Source organism: Raphanus sativus, chromosome 6 (assembly GCF_000801105.2).
Source record: "Raphanus sativus cultivar WK10039 chromosome 6, ASM80110v3, whole genome shotgun sequence".
Classification (NCBI taxonomy): Eukaryota; Viridiplantae; Streptophyta; class Magnoliopsida; order Brassicales; family Brassicaceae; genus Raphanus; species Raphanus sativus.
In genome coordinates, this window is record NC_079516.1 from 17,696,073 (window position 1) to 17,711,558 (window position 15,486).

The 15,486-nt window shown below is 33.7% G+C and overlaps 3 protein-coding genes across 8 annotated transcripts; all 3 read right to left on the reverse strand.

Annotated features, from left to right (window-relative positions):
* Window positions 1-111: 111 nt before the first annotated feature.
* Window positions 112-3,395, reverse strand: LOC108836109 (ultraviolet-B receptor UVR8). Of its 4 annotated transcripts, none has more exons than XM_056987954.1 (7): window positions 3,094-3,395; window positions 2,515-2,567; window positions 2,190-2,412; window positions 1,750-2,099; window positions 1,276-1,683; window positions 645-1,029; window positions 112-567 (listed from the first exon to the last, which is right to left on the reverse strand). In XM_056987954.1, exons 3-7 carry the CDS (start codon window positions 2,409-2,411, stop codon window positions 325-327), a joined length of 1,608 nt encoding a protein of 535 aa, XP_056843934.1. In that variant the 5' UTR covers window position 2,412; window positions 2,515-2,567; window positions 3,094-3,395; the 3' UTR covers window positions 112-324. The 4 variants fall into 4 exon arrangements, with proteins under 4 accessions (XP_056843934.1, XP_056843935.1, XP_056843933.1 ...); XM_056987955.1 differs by having other exon boundaries at window positions 3,073-3,395; XM_056987953.1 differs by having other exon boundaries at window positions 3,171-3,394.
* A 5,698-nt stretch (window positions 3,396-9,093) lies between these two features.
* LOC108813243 (protein WVD2-like 7) lies at window positions 9,094-11,965 on the reverse strand. Of its 3 annotated transcripts, none has more exons than XM_056987957.1 (9): window positions 11,782-11,964; window positions 11,176-11,673; window positions 11,024-11,101; window positions 10,388-10,921; window positions 10,245-10,306; window positions 10,107-10,178; window positions 9,871-9,946; window positions 9,691-9,762; window positions 9,094-9,618 (listed from the first exon to the last, which is right to left on the reverse strand). In XM_056987957.1, the coding sequence occupies exons 1-9, from the start codon at window positions 11,845-11,847 to the stop codon at window positions 9,403-9,405; spliced, it is 1,674 nt and encodes a 557-aa protein (XP_056843937.1). In that variant the 5' UTR covers window positions 11,848-11,964; the 3' UTR covers window positions 9,094-9,402. The 3 variants fall into 3 exon arrangements, with proteins under 3 accessions (XP_056843937.1, XP_018441239.1, XP_018441242.1); XM_018585737.2 differs by having other exon boundaries at window positions 9,871-9,973; window positions 11,782-11,962; XM_018585740.2 differs by having other exon boundaries at window positions 9,404-9,580; window positions 9,871-9,973; window positions 11,782-11,965.
* A 1,237-nt stretch (window positions 11,966-13,202) lies between these two features.
* Window positions 13,203-15,278, reverse strand: LOC108813244 (serine/threonine protein phosphatase 2A 55 kDa regulatory subunit B' delta isoform). The gene is made up of 2 exons (XM_018585741.2): window positions 13,839-15,278; window positions 13,203-13,758 (listed from the first exon to the last, which is right to left on the reverse strand). The coding sequence occupies exons 1-2, from the start codon at window positions 14,931-14,933 to the stop codon at window positions 13,438-13,440; spliced, it is 1,416 nt and encodes a 471-aa protein (XP_018441243.2). The 5' UTR covers window positions 14,934-15,278; the 3' UTR covers window positions 13,203-13,437.
* Between the last annotated feature and the right edge of the window lie 208 nt (window positions 15,279-15,486).

Here is a 15,486-nt window from a genome sequence, read left to right on the forward strand (position 1 = left end):
TATTACAAGTGATATTCGTGATCTACACTGAAACTTAAACAGCCCGTTGAATACCTTTTCAACCAGAATTTGGGTTTAGCACTTTAAGCTTTCTATACAAATGAAATTAACAATTTCACTTACCAAATGGATTAATTGAAATTATTCGACAATTACTAACAACATAACCTAAAACATGACCCCTTGAACAATTAGAATAATCTAAAACCACAAACAATTATTATGTTAAGACAAGTTCCTTAACTTATGTCCCACCCCCCTTTGTACAAACTTCCAAACATAACAAAGTTAAAACGCAACTTCCTAGCTTTTTCCGTGCAAATACTAACTGAGATCGATATTTACTCTTTCGGGTACACACCTCTCTGTTTGGTCACGACCAAGCTCTGCTCCAAGCTGACCCTTATCTCCTGCACCAAACGCAAATAGTTTCCCCGATTCCGTGAGCGCAAACGTATGAGCGTTCCAGTATATCGAGTTCGTTAGACTAATCTGAACCACCCGCTCTTTCACTTGTTTCAGCGATGTTACTACCGCTGGACTCAACACATTAGCTTGCCGATCACGCTACAGCAAAAAACAAAACCAAACCAAAACATAAGGTGTGTTTATATGTTAAATCAAAGCCATAAGCAAGACCTAACCTGTTCATCAACGGCTGTATGGTGACCGAGACTAGCAGATTCACCACAACCAAAAGAGTAAACATCTCCATCATCCGAGACCACAAAAGTAGTGTAGTCTCCTGTTGCGACATGAACCGCCTTGACATGGCTTAGCCCTTCAACGACCTTAGGAACTGACTCACCCTCCTCGTTACCGTGTCCTAAGCAACCGTATCTCCCCCAACCCCAAGTACACACTCTTCCATCTTGACCTACCACCGCTGCATGCCAAGCACCCGCTGCAACTACCCTAGGTTGAAAGTTCAGTACCTTAAACTGCTCGATAACACGTGGGTACTTCTCATCGATTTTCGACCCGTGACCGAGTTTGCCTCCCAAACCGCAACCAACCGAATAAACCGACCTAAAACAAACATGCTTATTGCGTCAGAACCGGTTTGGGACAAATATAAGCATATCCAACTCACTTCTATATTTTCCGTTAAAATAGAGAAACTCTATTATAAAAATGAGCTGCTCCAACGTATGACTCTAATAATAGAATTTTTATATTTTAGGAGAAGATATAGAGAAATACTATTTTCATTTTTAAATGAAATATAGAAATGGGTCGGAGATGGTCTTAGTGTATATAAGAGAAGGAACTCACATGCCATTTGGTTGACAAACTAAAGCAAGAAGGTAGCAATAACCAGCAGCAATCTGGACAACGGGTACATTCTCTAACGGACCTAGCAAAGGACGTGGCTCGACATCATTAGCCTCGGTTTGGTGACCGAGTCTACCATCTTCACCCCAAGAGAATGTATAAACCTTCCCTTCTCGTGACAGAACAGCGGTAAAGAAGTTCCCTATCGCCGCTTGCACAACAAATATGCTCTTTAGAGATGTCACAAGCTGAGGAGTCGTAACCTGTCTAGACCCTCCTTGCCCTCCTCCGTACTCAGCTTCACCGAACAGATATTTCCCACAAGCGTAAACACTCCCATTGTCGCTTATCAGCATCGTCCTACCAGCACCAGCTGCTGCTTGGATGATTCTGATTCCCTGCAGTGACCTGCACAACACGGTAAGTGGTTGTAACACTAAATGATTTGATGTTAATTAATGAGGAGTAAGTAACCTGATGGGCAGTATCCGAGCTTCTTCATCGGTATGGCCATGTCCTAGCTGTCCAGAGTTATTGTGACCAAAGGTATAGACTTGTCCCTTCGATGTGACGGCAATGCTGTGACCAGGACCAGCAACTGCTTGAGATTTCTCTCTTCGACAACACGCTTCACCAGCCAGCAAAAACCTAAGGACTAGTTTCCATGACCCTCCGCATCTGCTTTTCATTTCTTCACGTTCTTGTTCATTCATAGGTTTAAAAATCACCCTTTTGTTACACATGTCGAGAGCAGCGAGCTCAGGTAGTGATAAACTACTGTCCGGGGCAAAGTTTGCTGGCTGGCTAAAGAAGGAGCATGTTGCCTAAACCAACAACAACAACAAGAGCAAGACTCAAATCAGCAGAACCACCATCAATCTTTGGGTTTCAGTATAAAGATATGAGAAAAGAACCTCGAGATTAGCGAGGTCACGAGGATCCAATCTACATTCAGTGAGAACATGAAGGACAATGGAAGGGTTAGCTGCTAAAGGGAACTCTCCTGGAGTTGAATCTCCAAAGCATTGGCGTTTTTGTCTCTGAAACTGAGTCACAAGAGGAGGAGGAGAAGCAACCGGTTGCTCTGGTAAGTTATGATACTGTAAAGATGGAGTTCCACTAGTTGTAGCATCCATTCTTGAAACACAGATTCACCAAACAAATCTCAAATTAAAGACAAGTCACGTTTCGATTTGTCTGAAAGAGGAAAGAAAAAACCATTGAAACTACTAAACTTACCTGCAAAGTTTTGTAGTCTAGTATTGTTCAACAAGTTTCTATAGCTTTTTGATCTACAAAGGAAACAGCAACATATTAGGATCCAAGTCACAGTACTCCCAAACGATAGGTTATAAATTACTATTAAGGAAGCAATGTTATGGGTGGGTTATTATGACAAGGCTTATTCTTCCTAATCAAGAACAGACTTCTTTCTTTCTAATCAAGAAAATTGAAAGATTCTCAGAAACAATCAAATCAAATCATCTCAAGAATGAAAGAAGGAGAAGTGTAGTAATCAATAATGGTAAGAAGAAAAAAAAATGAATCTTAAAAGAAAACTGTTTGTCACACACGCAAAGAACCTCTCCTTCTCCTCTGCACAAGGCAACTCTGTTTTGACCTTACATAACCAAATCAATCTTAATTGAACAGCAAACACATGAGAGAGAGAGAGAGAGAGAGAGAGAGAGAGAGAGAGAGAGAGAGAGAGAGAGAGAGAGAGAGAGAGAGAGAGAGAGAGAGAGAGAGAGAGAGAGAGAGAGAGAGAGAGAGATCAACAGTTTTAATTGTCCGAACCAAGCAAAGTTATGATCAAACCATAAAAGGATCGAACTTTCTGAAAACCCATATCTCCATCAAACCATCATCACCATCATCAACAACAAGAATCGAACCTCTGGAATTTACAGACAGCCCAAGTGGTTTCTCTTGTGTTGGTTTTGATGTCTGATCAGAGCATTGAAGAAAAAATGATCGGTTAATTCTTTTCTATAGAGAATTGACGGTGAAAATTCTCTTTTTTTTTTATTTATTTTTAGTTTTCTTTCTCGGAAAGTCTGCAAATTTGTGCGTTGAGGGAAGTGAATGAAGAGGAAATGTCTCTTTATGCGGTGGTCTTAAAGCAATTAGGATCTCTCTATTGCAACATTCTCTCATAACTTTTGATACTTGTATGTATGTATGTATATGTACACATATACGTATACTTGTAATGGTGTATAACATCGTGAATGCATTGTATTAGGATACATACATGCGTGTGCATCCGAAACAAGGTTTGAGTGGTGGAACAAGTTATCAATCCAACGGATCTTTATAGTTTAATAGTTAAAAGAGTATTAAATGTTACTACTCATCATGAGTCCTGACATAGTTATCCACTATGATGACATTCCTCTTTTTATTTTTTTTCTTCTCCTTTCTCTGATGAAAAAGAAAGAACTCAGTTTCTTGATTCCATTTGAACTCAGTTTCCTGATTCCATTTTATAGTGAAGTTAAGAATGAATATTAACTGATTCTTCTAATAGTTGTTCTGATTGTGTATGAAGATGTGTTAGTACTGATTGTGTATGAAGATGTGTTAGTATATGTTTTCCGTAGCTTTATAAACCAAACACAATTAAATGACTAGTGTTTGTTTCCGTAACTTTATGAACCAAACACTATTAAATGTGTATTGTTTGTTTTTATAACTTTATATAAACCAAACAAAATTTGATAGGAAGATGTGTAAGGTTGGAGGCAATATCAACCTAGCAAATAGCAATACAAAGCGCAAGTTGTGGCTTTCATGTACAAGAATATTCCCATCTGCTTTTTTCATATTGTTTTCTTTCCAAGTGAAGATAATATTTAAAATTTTAGAAAAACAAAGGTTTTGTTTTCTTTTGATTTTATTAGATGGTGATGATGTTTAGTATGACTAATAAACTGATAAGTTCGAAGTTTTTTATTTGGATTAAAATTTCATTTGAAATGTGTGTTTATATATATTGAAATAAAATTATATATTCATAAAAATTAATAATAAATTTTATTATTCATAACTTCTAAAGTACCACGGTCCACACATATGTTTCAGAAAATGTTTCTAAAGCATAGGATGAGTTTATGAATCATTAGGGGCCAATATTTAAGGAATTTTCAAAATAGTGGAATTTAAGTGTTTGGAATGCAAAAACACACTAAACAATAAATAAACTACGATTTAACAACTATTGAATTAACAGCTAGGTGAAACGTAAACTGATAAAGATTCCCTTCAATTTTATAAACTATCTTGGGAGAACATCATCAAGAGTTGCAAGCGACGAGACTCAATAATTGCCATTTACATTTGACCAAAACCTTGTAAATAGAAAAAAAACTTCTTTGGGAAATAATGTCCCATATTATATAAGAGATGAGAATCATTATTATTTGGAAAGAGTCACCATGATAATTTGTAATTACTTAATATATAAATTGTTATTTTTCTAATCTCAAATGATGGTTTAAAATTTGTTCATTGACAAGACTGAAGACTTTTACCTATTTAATTTACTAGAAACATGCTTTTAACAGTGAAATGCTGATGTATGTACATGTCTAATTGGGAAGATACCTAATCATTTTTGTCATCAAATAAAAATAAAACCAAAATACATTTTAAATGAATTCATTTTTCACCTTGAACTCTCTTTTATGAAAGTTGTTAAAAAGAGCTAATCCAAGTTGTAAAAGAAACAACCATGTAAAAAAAACTTGTTTTGGCTGGGTCCTGAATGTGCAAGTGAACGTGTTAAGTTGTACCACGAGTTGACAAAAAAAGGGTTTGTACCACGTGAAATCTATATGGATAATGTGTGATAAAATACACATCATCAAACATTCAATGCAGCAACATCATCATCATTATATCATCATACATCCTTAAGGACATGAAAAAGATTACAAGGTCAAGATCTTTGAAATCCCTATTCATTTGTTTTGTTGTAAACACTAACAAGATTAACAATGTTTAGAGATTGAACTTTTTTATAAACATTTGGTTATAAACTTATAGTTAGTGGGAGGAAAATTTATGTAGAGTTGTTGATTATAAAAGTCAAGAGATTTGTTAAGTTTGCAAAACTTCTAAAGAGTTTTTCATATTTAAAAAATTCATGAAAATATTCTAGTTCAAGAATTTTAAAAATTTAGTAGAAATATATAAGATTTTTTTTTAAAAAATTATAAGTGAAATTGTCTAGAATTTTAATTTTCAATAACATTGGATCTAATGGAAACTTAGAATCATTAAAAACTAAACATTTTTAATAACAAAAAGTTTTGTAATCTATATTATTAAAAGAGTAATACCATTTAAAATTTCTCCTTAATTTTCACACTTATTTACACTATTATGCCACTGAGAATTAAATAATGTTTCTTATTCTAATGTTTTGTCTTTTTCGCTTAGATTAATGTGTTTTCCTAAATTAAATTTGAATTAAATACACTTCATTAAATTTTCTATTAAATCAATGTCAGAAGTATTTATTTATATTAACTTAAAAATATATTTTTATTGGACAAACAATTCATGAAAATTATAATATCAACTTTTTATTTAACCAATCTGAACGAAAAATATACCAAATTTGAACCGAAACTATATAAATATCCAAATGGATTTATCATTTTGGTATCTAAAGAACCATAACCAAAACCTGATCCGAACGAAATATTTCAGGCATCCGAATGTATTTAAAATCATATTATATACTTGAATATGTTAGCTATTTTGAGAGTTAATATTCAAGATATAAGTTATTTTAAAGTTGTTTAAAATATTTGAAATATAAAAAATAGTCAAAAGTAAACATCTAAAGTAGATAAACAATAATCAAAACACAAAAATACTTCATATATATATATATATATATATATTTATTCTCCATCCAAATATTCAAGTTAAAACTATTTTTAATTTTTAATTTAGGTACTTTGGCTTGCATTACTTAAATTTACATGTTATATTGTTTTATTTTTAAATTTAGGTAAATTTAAAGTATATATAAATTTTGAAAATTTTAAAATATTTTAAACGGATTATCCAAACCCGCAAAGATCTGAATCAAACCAGAACCAAAATTTATAAATATCCGAATAGAGTTAAAATCTTTAAATTCAAAAATTTCAAACCCAAATAAGTTTTAACCGAATCTGAGTGGGTACCCAAATACCCACCCTAACTTAGTCAATATAAACGAGCAAATATTACAAATACATTATTTAGTATAAATAAATGAAAACTAAAACTGAAAATAATACCCGTGCGATCGTTCAGATATCTAGTCTATATTATTAAAGTTGAAGTACATTTTGAAGATGTTTGGAAACAAGTATAGTATTCTAAATGAAAGTTGTTTGGAAACATGAATAGTAGTATTACATTAATTGTATTTCCATATTTTATTAGCTTAATAATTTTATTAATTATATTACCTTAGCGTTAATACACATCATTAATTATATTACCATAACAATAATAGTGCATATTTTTATTTATTAGTTAATCAATATAGATTTTGTGCCAATTATAAAATCAAAAATGTAAATAACTAAGTTTTATATATGGTTAAATGTTTGATTTAGTAAAAAAAATATTTTAGTTTCAACGGTGGAAAATAACGTAATCAAAAACATTATTCAAAGCCATGTTTTATGAATAAAATAATAACTTAAATAAAAAAAATAAAAATATGTTACATTTATTGTCACTTAATTTTCATTTAATATATTATTTTACTAAATAAACAGTCTTTTATCAGTTTATAAAATCAGTTAGGCATGAACATCTATACTATTAAAGCATAATACTTCTTATGAATATGGTCCTGACTTTTCCAATTAATTACCAATATTGTATGAACCTTTTCGCCTGCAGTATTTGCAACCAATAAAAAGTCATTATTTTGCAATTAGATTAAAGAGTATTTAATAATTCAGTTCTTACCATTTTTTAAAAAAATCGTTTCTTAAATATTTACGCCAAAACTTTCCAAAAATCTTTCACGTTATTAATTATTTGAAAGCATTTATTAAATGAAACTTAAAATAAATAAATCAAGTTGAAATAACAAATGATTAAATCAACAAAATCATAATACGGGTCTAGATTATCTCAACTTCTTAAAAATAGTTAAATTTGTAATAATAACTAAAACACATAAACTAAATTTAATAAAATTATAGGAAATGTTTTAAAACGCACAAATAATTTTTTTCAATACAGAGAGTGTTGAAGATATAAAATATTTTATTTAAATTAAAAAAAATCAGTGTAAAATAAGTTTAACTGCGGGTTCAATAAATAAAATTATTTTCGTTTCAACCGGTGGAAAATAACGTAATCAAAAAAAAATTATTCAAAGCCATGTTTTTATGAATAAAATAATAACTTAAATAAAAATAGAAATGTGTTACATTTATTGTCACTTAATTTTTCATTTAGTATAATTATTTTACAAAATAAACAGTCTTTTTATCAATTTATAAAATCAGTTAGGCATGAGCATCTATACTATTAAAGCATAATACTTCTTATGAATATGGTCTTAACTTTTCCAATTCATTACAAATATTGTATGTACTTTTTCCGTCAGTATTTGCAACCAATAAAAAGTCATTATTTTGCAATTATATTAAATAGTATTTAATAATTCAGTTCTTACCATTTTAAAATTTTTTGTTTCTTAAATATTTACGCCATATTTTCTAGAAAATCTTTCACGTTATTAATTATTTGAAAGCATTTAATAAATGAAACCTCAAAATAAAATCAAGTTGAAATAACAAATGATTAAATCAACAAAATCATAATACGGGTCTGAATTATCTCAACTTTTAAAAAAATAGTTTCATTGAAAATAAAAAACTAAATCACATAAACTAAATTTAATGAAATTAAAGAAAATATTTTGAAATGCACAAATAAATTTTTCAATACAGAGAGGGTGGAAGATATAAAATATTTTATTTAAATTAAAAAAAATCAGTGTAAAATAAGTTGAACTTCGGGTTCAATAAATAAAATCATATTACTGATTAGAATTATCTAGAGTCTTCAAATATTTAGTCATATTTAAAATAACAAAAATAAGTCATAAAATTTTAAAATATATAATTTATCAAAAATCATAGTTTTTATTACATAAATAATTTTTTCAACAAAAAATATACCCGCCCTTTTTAAGGGCGGGTCAAAATCTAGTAAGTTATTAAATAATCATCAAACCAATAACATTAAATTTTAGTAAGAATGTTTAGAATCAGAATTTGAGAATTTTAATAATCACTACAAATTCATATCTCACTAACAACCCTAAATGTCGGTCTTGTTTTATTTCTCCAGTGTTCTAAAAATTAATCTAAGTGGCACTCAAAAAATCAGTTTAGACGCCTGTTTTAACAATCTTCTATAAAGCCTCAACCACCACCGTGCAATTTCTTGAACATGGCTCTTTTCTATTTAAACAGAAACACTACAACTCAGATACACGAAGAAAAAGAGAAGAACTTTGCTCAATCATTAGTTAAAAGAAAAACTATTGAGTACATAGTTATATGGAGAATTAATTTATATCTATTCAAGTACGCAGCTACTTAAAAGCTTACACAAACACTAAAACTCAGGCACACAAAGAAAAAGAGAAGAACTTTGCTCAGTCATTAGTTAAGAAAAAAACTACTGAGTACATAGTTATATGGAGAATTAATTTATATCTATTCAAGTAAGTACGCAGCTACTTAAAAGCTTATACAAACACTAAAACACAGACACACAAAGAAAAAGAGAAGAACTTTGCTCAGTCATTAGTAAAGAAAAACTATTGAGTACATAGTAATATTGAGAATTAAGTTCTATCTATCCAACTACGCAACTACTTAAAAGCTTACGTTACACAGTTTGAATCAAGGGCTAGTTTACCTATATCATAAGCTTGACAAGGTTACATGCTGAACTACAAACTTTCGAAATCTTCAACGTGAAAAGATGAATCTTCATGATGATCATCGGTTGTGTTTTTTTAATATCAGCTGTGTTGAAGAAGAGGAAATGAAACATATGACAGATCGGGTTTGTGCACCTTACTTACTTCTATAGAACGTTAGGAGACGAACTTTCTTGAGTTTTCTTCTTTGTCAGCGAGGGATGAACCTTGCAGCGTTTGTACTTCTCTGTCGATGGGTTTCTGGTGGTAGAGGTCTGCACTGAGGAAACTTTGTGGGGAGATTCACGAGGCTTTTGTATGTTCTCTCTTCCTGGAGTTTGATTCCTGCGGAATCTTGGAGAAGTCAGACTTATCATTGGTGCCTGCACATGATTATAATGTCAAGCTTCATCTTGGTTGAAGTCAAACTTACAATAACCATCAATCTGTTATACCTGAACACCGCTAACTTGCTCTTTGACAGCATCCTCTTCTTTCCTTTTCTTTTCTTCTAGCTTCTTGAAGAACTACAATAAACACAGCCATAAACAAAAGAGAGATCCGTTAGACTATGCTCTCTATTAATGTCTCTTTATCTGAATTTGAGAAATAAAGGAGTCTTTCTATAGTCACACCTCTTTCCTCTTTTCTGCCCGTTCATCACTTCTGAAGTTGAAGGGAGAAGAAACAGTGAATGACTTTGCTCTAGTTCTGCTATGAGTTGAAATATTATCGCAGCTGCAAATGCGTTAGACAAAAACTTATTTCCACATAAACCAGAGAAGGGAACTAACACACACGTTCAATAAACAACCTCAAGCCTTTGCAGTAGTAACATAAGAATGTACTGGAAAGAAACCGAATTGCCTACCTCGGAGAAGGCTGTCTTTGCACATTGTTGGGTATTCTGCAAGAAACTGAACTGCCTACAGTTATGTTTTTCCTGTATATAAGAAACAAAGTTAAGTATAGGGTTGGTTTAAGTATAGCTGCATAAAGTGAGCAATACCTTTTCTCGTCTAGTGGCCGAGTATTGGGAGGAGGAAGTTTTAGTAACCTGAAAGCAGAGGCCTACAATATATGCAAGAGTCAGTCTCAGCAAATATGTATGAGATATACGCATGGAAGAGAGAAACATGGGAGGAGAATTACTCTGGTTGAACATTTTGGAGCATCTGAATCTTCATTGGCTGCTCTAGACAATGGTCTCTTGCGGCCTTTTGAAGCTACTGTTGGTTCGTTGCCCTTCGGATTTGAACTGGTTCCAGCATTTGATGAACTTGTTTCCTGTGTAGTGGATCTTCTTGGTAGTAGCTTCTTTGGACCTGTCTTGGTCGTTTGTCGAGTAGAGATAGCAGAGTTGAGTGGCATGTGAACTGAACTTGGACCTGATCTCTCCTTATTGTCTGCTTTCCTTTTATCCTTACTGCTTCTAGAACCGTCCTGGGGCATCTTTTTGTCGGCATTACCAGCAGGACAATTGATTGACATGTGAGGTGATCTGTTTTGGTTATCCGATACACTACTAGTTGACCTTTTCCTAGCCGAAAGGGGCTCTTTCCTTGGTTTCTTAAGTGGCAGATCCAGTCCTACAGACAAGGAGGGTTCTGGAATTGAACTTCTACTGCAGGTCTTTGATCCTGAAGAACTAGGACGCCTTTCTTTACTCAAAGAAGTAGAACTCTGCTGAAAAAATGCAAATGGACGTTAAGAGAAATAACAAAAAAAAACATTGGCTTTCCAATTTAATAAATAAGAGTTCTATTGATGCAGAAGAACACTTTTTACCTTGTCAAGATCCTCGTCTTCAGGAACAGGCATGGAAGAACTAGAACATCTTTCTTTGCTGAAAGAAATAGAATTCTCCTGAAAATGCAAATGGACGTTAAAAGAAAAAACAACAACAACAACATTGGCTTTGCAATGTAATGCATTTTTACCTTGTCAAGTTCCTCGTCTTCATCAACAGCCATGGAATCAATGTTCTCAGCAATTGTATCCTTCACTTCCCCGATTTGAAGATCAGCAACTGTTGCTTCTGTTACAGAAACTGATGGAGGTGGAACAGAACCCACCTCAGCATTAGACACCTCTTCATCCACAAGTGGTAGTAGATTCTCTTTCACTACTACTACTTCACACACAGTTTCATGACTAGTCTTCACCACATCTCCATGCCTTACTTCAGAATCAATGAGATTCTCTTTCTGTACTACTTCACACACAGTCTTTGTTGTTGTAGTGTTCCCGGAAGCTCGGTTCTTGAAGTGAGCTTCAAAGAAGGCTTTCTTCTCCGCCACAGAGCCAGGCTTTGTGAACCTCTCAACCTCTTCCAAGTAACGGTTCTGAGTAAAAGCTGACCACTTCGCCCACTGTAGAGTCTCCGACGCGAATCTACCGAAGGATACTGATTCCGTAAGTACACCACGAGGAATCACCTGCAAATCAAAAACAAAATCCAAATCTCAAATCTCAAATTCTCTTCCCAGAAACTTACAGATCCATCAACGATTCTCGCGAAACAGATCGAATAGAGAGAAACTGACCTCGTGAGACGAAGTTTCTGAAGGTTGCGAGAAGGATCTCACAAGACAGACGGAGGAGTCTCCCATAGTCTCCAAAACCCTAATTTTAATCCCCAAAATCGCAGAAACGTTTATCGAGATTAGGCAGCTCTCTTCTTCGGTAGGTCTCTCAACTCATATAATTTGAAACTTTCCCCTAACGGCTACTTCCCTTATTTTTTTAACTTCATTTATAGAATAATATTTTCTCAATTACAGGAACAAAATTACTGTTTTATACTCTCTTTTCTTTTTGAGAAAAAGAATTACTGTTTTATACTTTTAGTGTTTTTTTGTCTAACTTAAATTTATTGATTAGACCGTTGAAAATAATACAAAAACATACATAATATGTATGATAATAAAAAAATAACAAATAGCATAATGAAAATGACGAAAAGACGATAAAATATCAAAGGAAGTATTCTGGGATCTTTTTAATTATAATATTATATACTTGAGTTATTATATATGAAAAAAATATTTAAAATATGCCATAAATAATAATTTTTTTTTTCCTTTTGGAATTAAATTGTGACAGTGTGCTTCATGTAAAAATTTTTTTTAGTGCTAAATAAATAAATTTTAGAAAGTAATAAAGTTTTGAAGCTGATCTTGAAAATTTGACAAAATCTTGCATGTTTTAATATTTTGCAAAAGAAAACATTAATACATGGTAATACATGGGTGAAAAGCATTAGTTACTTGGGTAAACATGAATAGTTATATCAACCAAGTGGTAAAATTAAAAATTTCCCAAGTTATTTCTAGTTTTTGACAAATTTCCTTCACTTTAGAATATTTATTTATTGCATCATCTTATTTTTGTTGTTATTTAATTACAATTTCAACTTTTCATTGGCCTACCTACAAAAAAAAATCGATAAAAAACATTCAAAATAACATTTATCAATATTCTAAATTTTGAAATTATTTAATTAGCTCTTTTAGTTTTCAAATTGATATTTATATCATATATAAACTTTCAATAAAATTTACTTGTTTCATCTTTTATGATAAAAATATCATTCTGAAAGTTAGAAATATTAATAAAATAACTTTAAAGTTTAAATGTTAATAAATATCAATTTGAAGGTTTTAAACTGAGCAATTCTCTATATTCTTCAAAAATCTTCCTCTTGTTCATTCAGATTCACACAGGCATCCATTCCATCGCTTACTTTGAACCGGTAAGATGTTTTCTGTCTAACCGAGGAAACCCGAACCTAGCCGGTTTTCCCTAACCGGAGTCAGTTTCACGCAGACCAAGCACTCGACAAGATGCAAACTCTTATAGTCAATGCCTCCACATTCAATCGCTTGGGCAAGTAGTTTTTGAACTTGTCTCTATGGAATCAACTGATAATGTCTCGTTTACTTCAATCTAAGTGACTTTCAGACAATAGAAAAACTCGAGTTTTTTCATAAGAAGATGATTACATGAACAGAAGTATACAGACAGACAATTCAAGAACTGAAAAAGGACAAACATCTGTCTACAAAACCAGAGACTTGAAGCAACCAAGCAAGTAAAAACTGTATATACCTTTCATACGTCAAAGACCAGACCAAAAAAAAAAACATAACATAAAATAATCTTTTCTTTGTATCGTGTAAAGCTGAAGGAAAAAAAAAAACTCACTTCTCAATTGATGTGTGTCTTTTGGAAGCAACAATCTCCTCTAACTGTCTCCACGTCTCTCCATTCTTCTTCTTAGCATCCGCTGTACTCTGCTGATCTTCTCGAAACTTGCGCAAACACTCTTCAAACAGTTCCGGATTCGTATCAGACAAATCCTTGAGAACATTCTCAGTCAAGTTCTTCACAGCCTGGTTCCAGTGGCTACTACCGTTCTTCTCCAAAGCAGGGAACACTATCGGTAAAACGATCCTACTGTTCTGTCTCACCAAACTACTGACATGATCGTTGTTCCATAAGTACAAAGCCCGTTCCGCTACCTAATCACACACACACACACATAAACAGTAAAAAAAAGACTCTTAAACACACAAAACAATAACGAACTCTAAAAAACTACCTGAAAGTGAGAGCTGCTCAAGCACTGAGCGATTTGGCGAGAGAGGGGAACCATACACCGTTCGAACTCCGTCACCTGAGTGGCTTCTAGTATCTCCTCCAACTCATTCAAGAACATGAGTTCTTTAGAGCTGTTAGTAACCGGCCAGTACTTCAACAACCCTCTGATCACCGTATCAGCGAGCTCACAGTCTTTCTCAACGAACTGTATGACGCAGTAAGAGAGCTGCTGGTGGTAGCTAGGCAAGCATTTGAGTTTGTGGAGAGGGACAAGCACTTTAGTGAGGAAGAGCTTGTGCTCTTCCTTGAGAGGCAAGGCGAACCCGTTGATGATCGATCCGAGAACTTCGAGAAACTCTGCGACGCCGGAGTGTTTCCCTGTCTCTAGTATGAAGTCGTACAAGATGTTGTTCATTGTCTTCCTGATGAAAGGGCGGTGGGGCATGAACCTCCCGTAGATTCTGTGGAGTATGGTTTTGAGGTACTCTCTCTCCCTGTGGTCTTCGGAGTCGAACAGGTCGAGGAGCTTGAGGACGAAGGTTTGGTCGATGTACTTCTTGGATATCTTGGCGTCTGTGTTGGGAGAGGCGACGAGTCTCAGGAGGAACTCGTAGATGATCTGCAAGTGAGGCCAAGAAGGGTTTAAAGAGACTCCTTCTTCTTCTGGTTCTTCCGAATCTAATCCTTGTGGAGTTTTCTTGTTCTTCCACTGTTGGTGAGTGTTATTACTGAAGAGGTTAGCTGAAACCATGTTTGTAGCTTCTTGGATAACTGGTTCGGGGAACTTGTTCCCTGAGGAGATGACATAGTCTACAGCTTCGAGAAGTGTTTGTCTTTTGATCTCTTTCTCCTTGAGGTTAAGTTGAGGAGGCTCGGAGACGAAGTCGAACACTACGCAGCATAGCCTAAGCTTCTTGAGGAAGAGTTCTTGCTTCTCGGAGATTGAAACATCTCTCAGCCTTGGCAACACCTCAACACAATCTCCATTTGATGATGGTCTCTCATCAACTTGATTGTTGTTGTTGTTATCCCAAAACTTAGCAGAAGAAGAAGAAGAAGGTTTCTTAGGAAGCTTCCCAAGTATCTGCTTAAACATCTTCCGATCTATTATTATATGGGTTCAAACTTTCTAACTTCAACAGACTAATCAAACTTTTAAAAGCAAAGTCAGATCTCAGACAACCCCTAAGATCATCTCACCAAGCATATTGACTAGATCTCTGTCATCCAGACAAAGAAGACAAACTCAGAGCAAAAAGGTAAAAGCTTTTGTATCATGAATCAACAAGCAAGATCTGGATTCATCATGAATAACAAAATGAAGCACAAGTAATCTAATAAGCAGAGGAAGAAGGGTTTAGCTTTTCATAGCTATATTGCTTCGTTGGCATGTGGAGAGAGAAAACGAAGTGGATAGAGATTAGAAAGTTAAAAAAGAGAGAGAGAGAGGATGGTGACTGAGATAAGACCGCATGACCAGTTAAAAAGTTAACACTGTCTGAACACGGAACAGCACGTCCACAACGTTTATTAAGTCATAACCCTAACCCAAAGTCACAAACCAATGAAACTAAACTGAGATTCAAAACCCAAATCTTTTTGATAAAGTCACGATTTTTTCTTTATAATACAAACAACAAACTGATTCT

Excerpts from the sequence above, each read along its gene's own strand:
- LOC108836109 (XM_056987954.1), bottom strand. The coding sequence starts at position 2,411 with ATGGATGCTACAACTAGTGGAACTCCATCTTTACAGTATCATAACTTA. Across the intron at positions 2,100-2,189 it reads GTGACCTCGCTAATCTCGAG|GCAACATGCTCCTTCTTTAG; the intron begins GTTCTTTTCTCA and ends TTGTTGGTTTAG. Across the intron at positions 1,030-1,275 it reads GTTTGTCAACCAAATGGCAT|GTCGGTTTATTCGGTTGGTT; the intron begins GTGAGTTCCTTC and ends TGTTTGTTTTAG.
- LOC108813243 (XM_018585737.2), bottom strand. The coding sequence starts at position 11,847 with ATGGGAGACTCCTCCGTCTGTCTTGTGAGATCCTTCTCGCAACCTTCA. Across the intron at positions 10,922-11,023 it reads AAGACGAGGATCTTGACAAG|CAGAGTTCTACTTCTTTGAG; the intron begins GTAAAAAGTGTT and ends GCATTTTTTCAG. Across the intron at positions 9,763-9,870 it reads GGGCAGAAAAGAGGAAAGAG|TTCTTCAAGAAGCTAGAAGA; the intron begins GTGTGACTATAG and ends TGTTTATTGTAG.
- LOC108813244 (XM_018585741.2), bottom strand. The coding sequence starts at position 14,933 with ATGTTTAAGCAGATACTTGGGAAGCTTCCTAAGAAACCTTCTTCTTCT. Across the intron at positions 13,759-13,838 it reads TGAGCAGCTCTCACTTTCAG|GTAGCGGAACGGGCTTTGTA; the intron begins GTAGTTTTTTAG and ends GTGTGTGATTAG.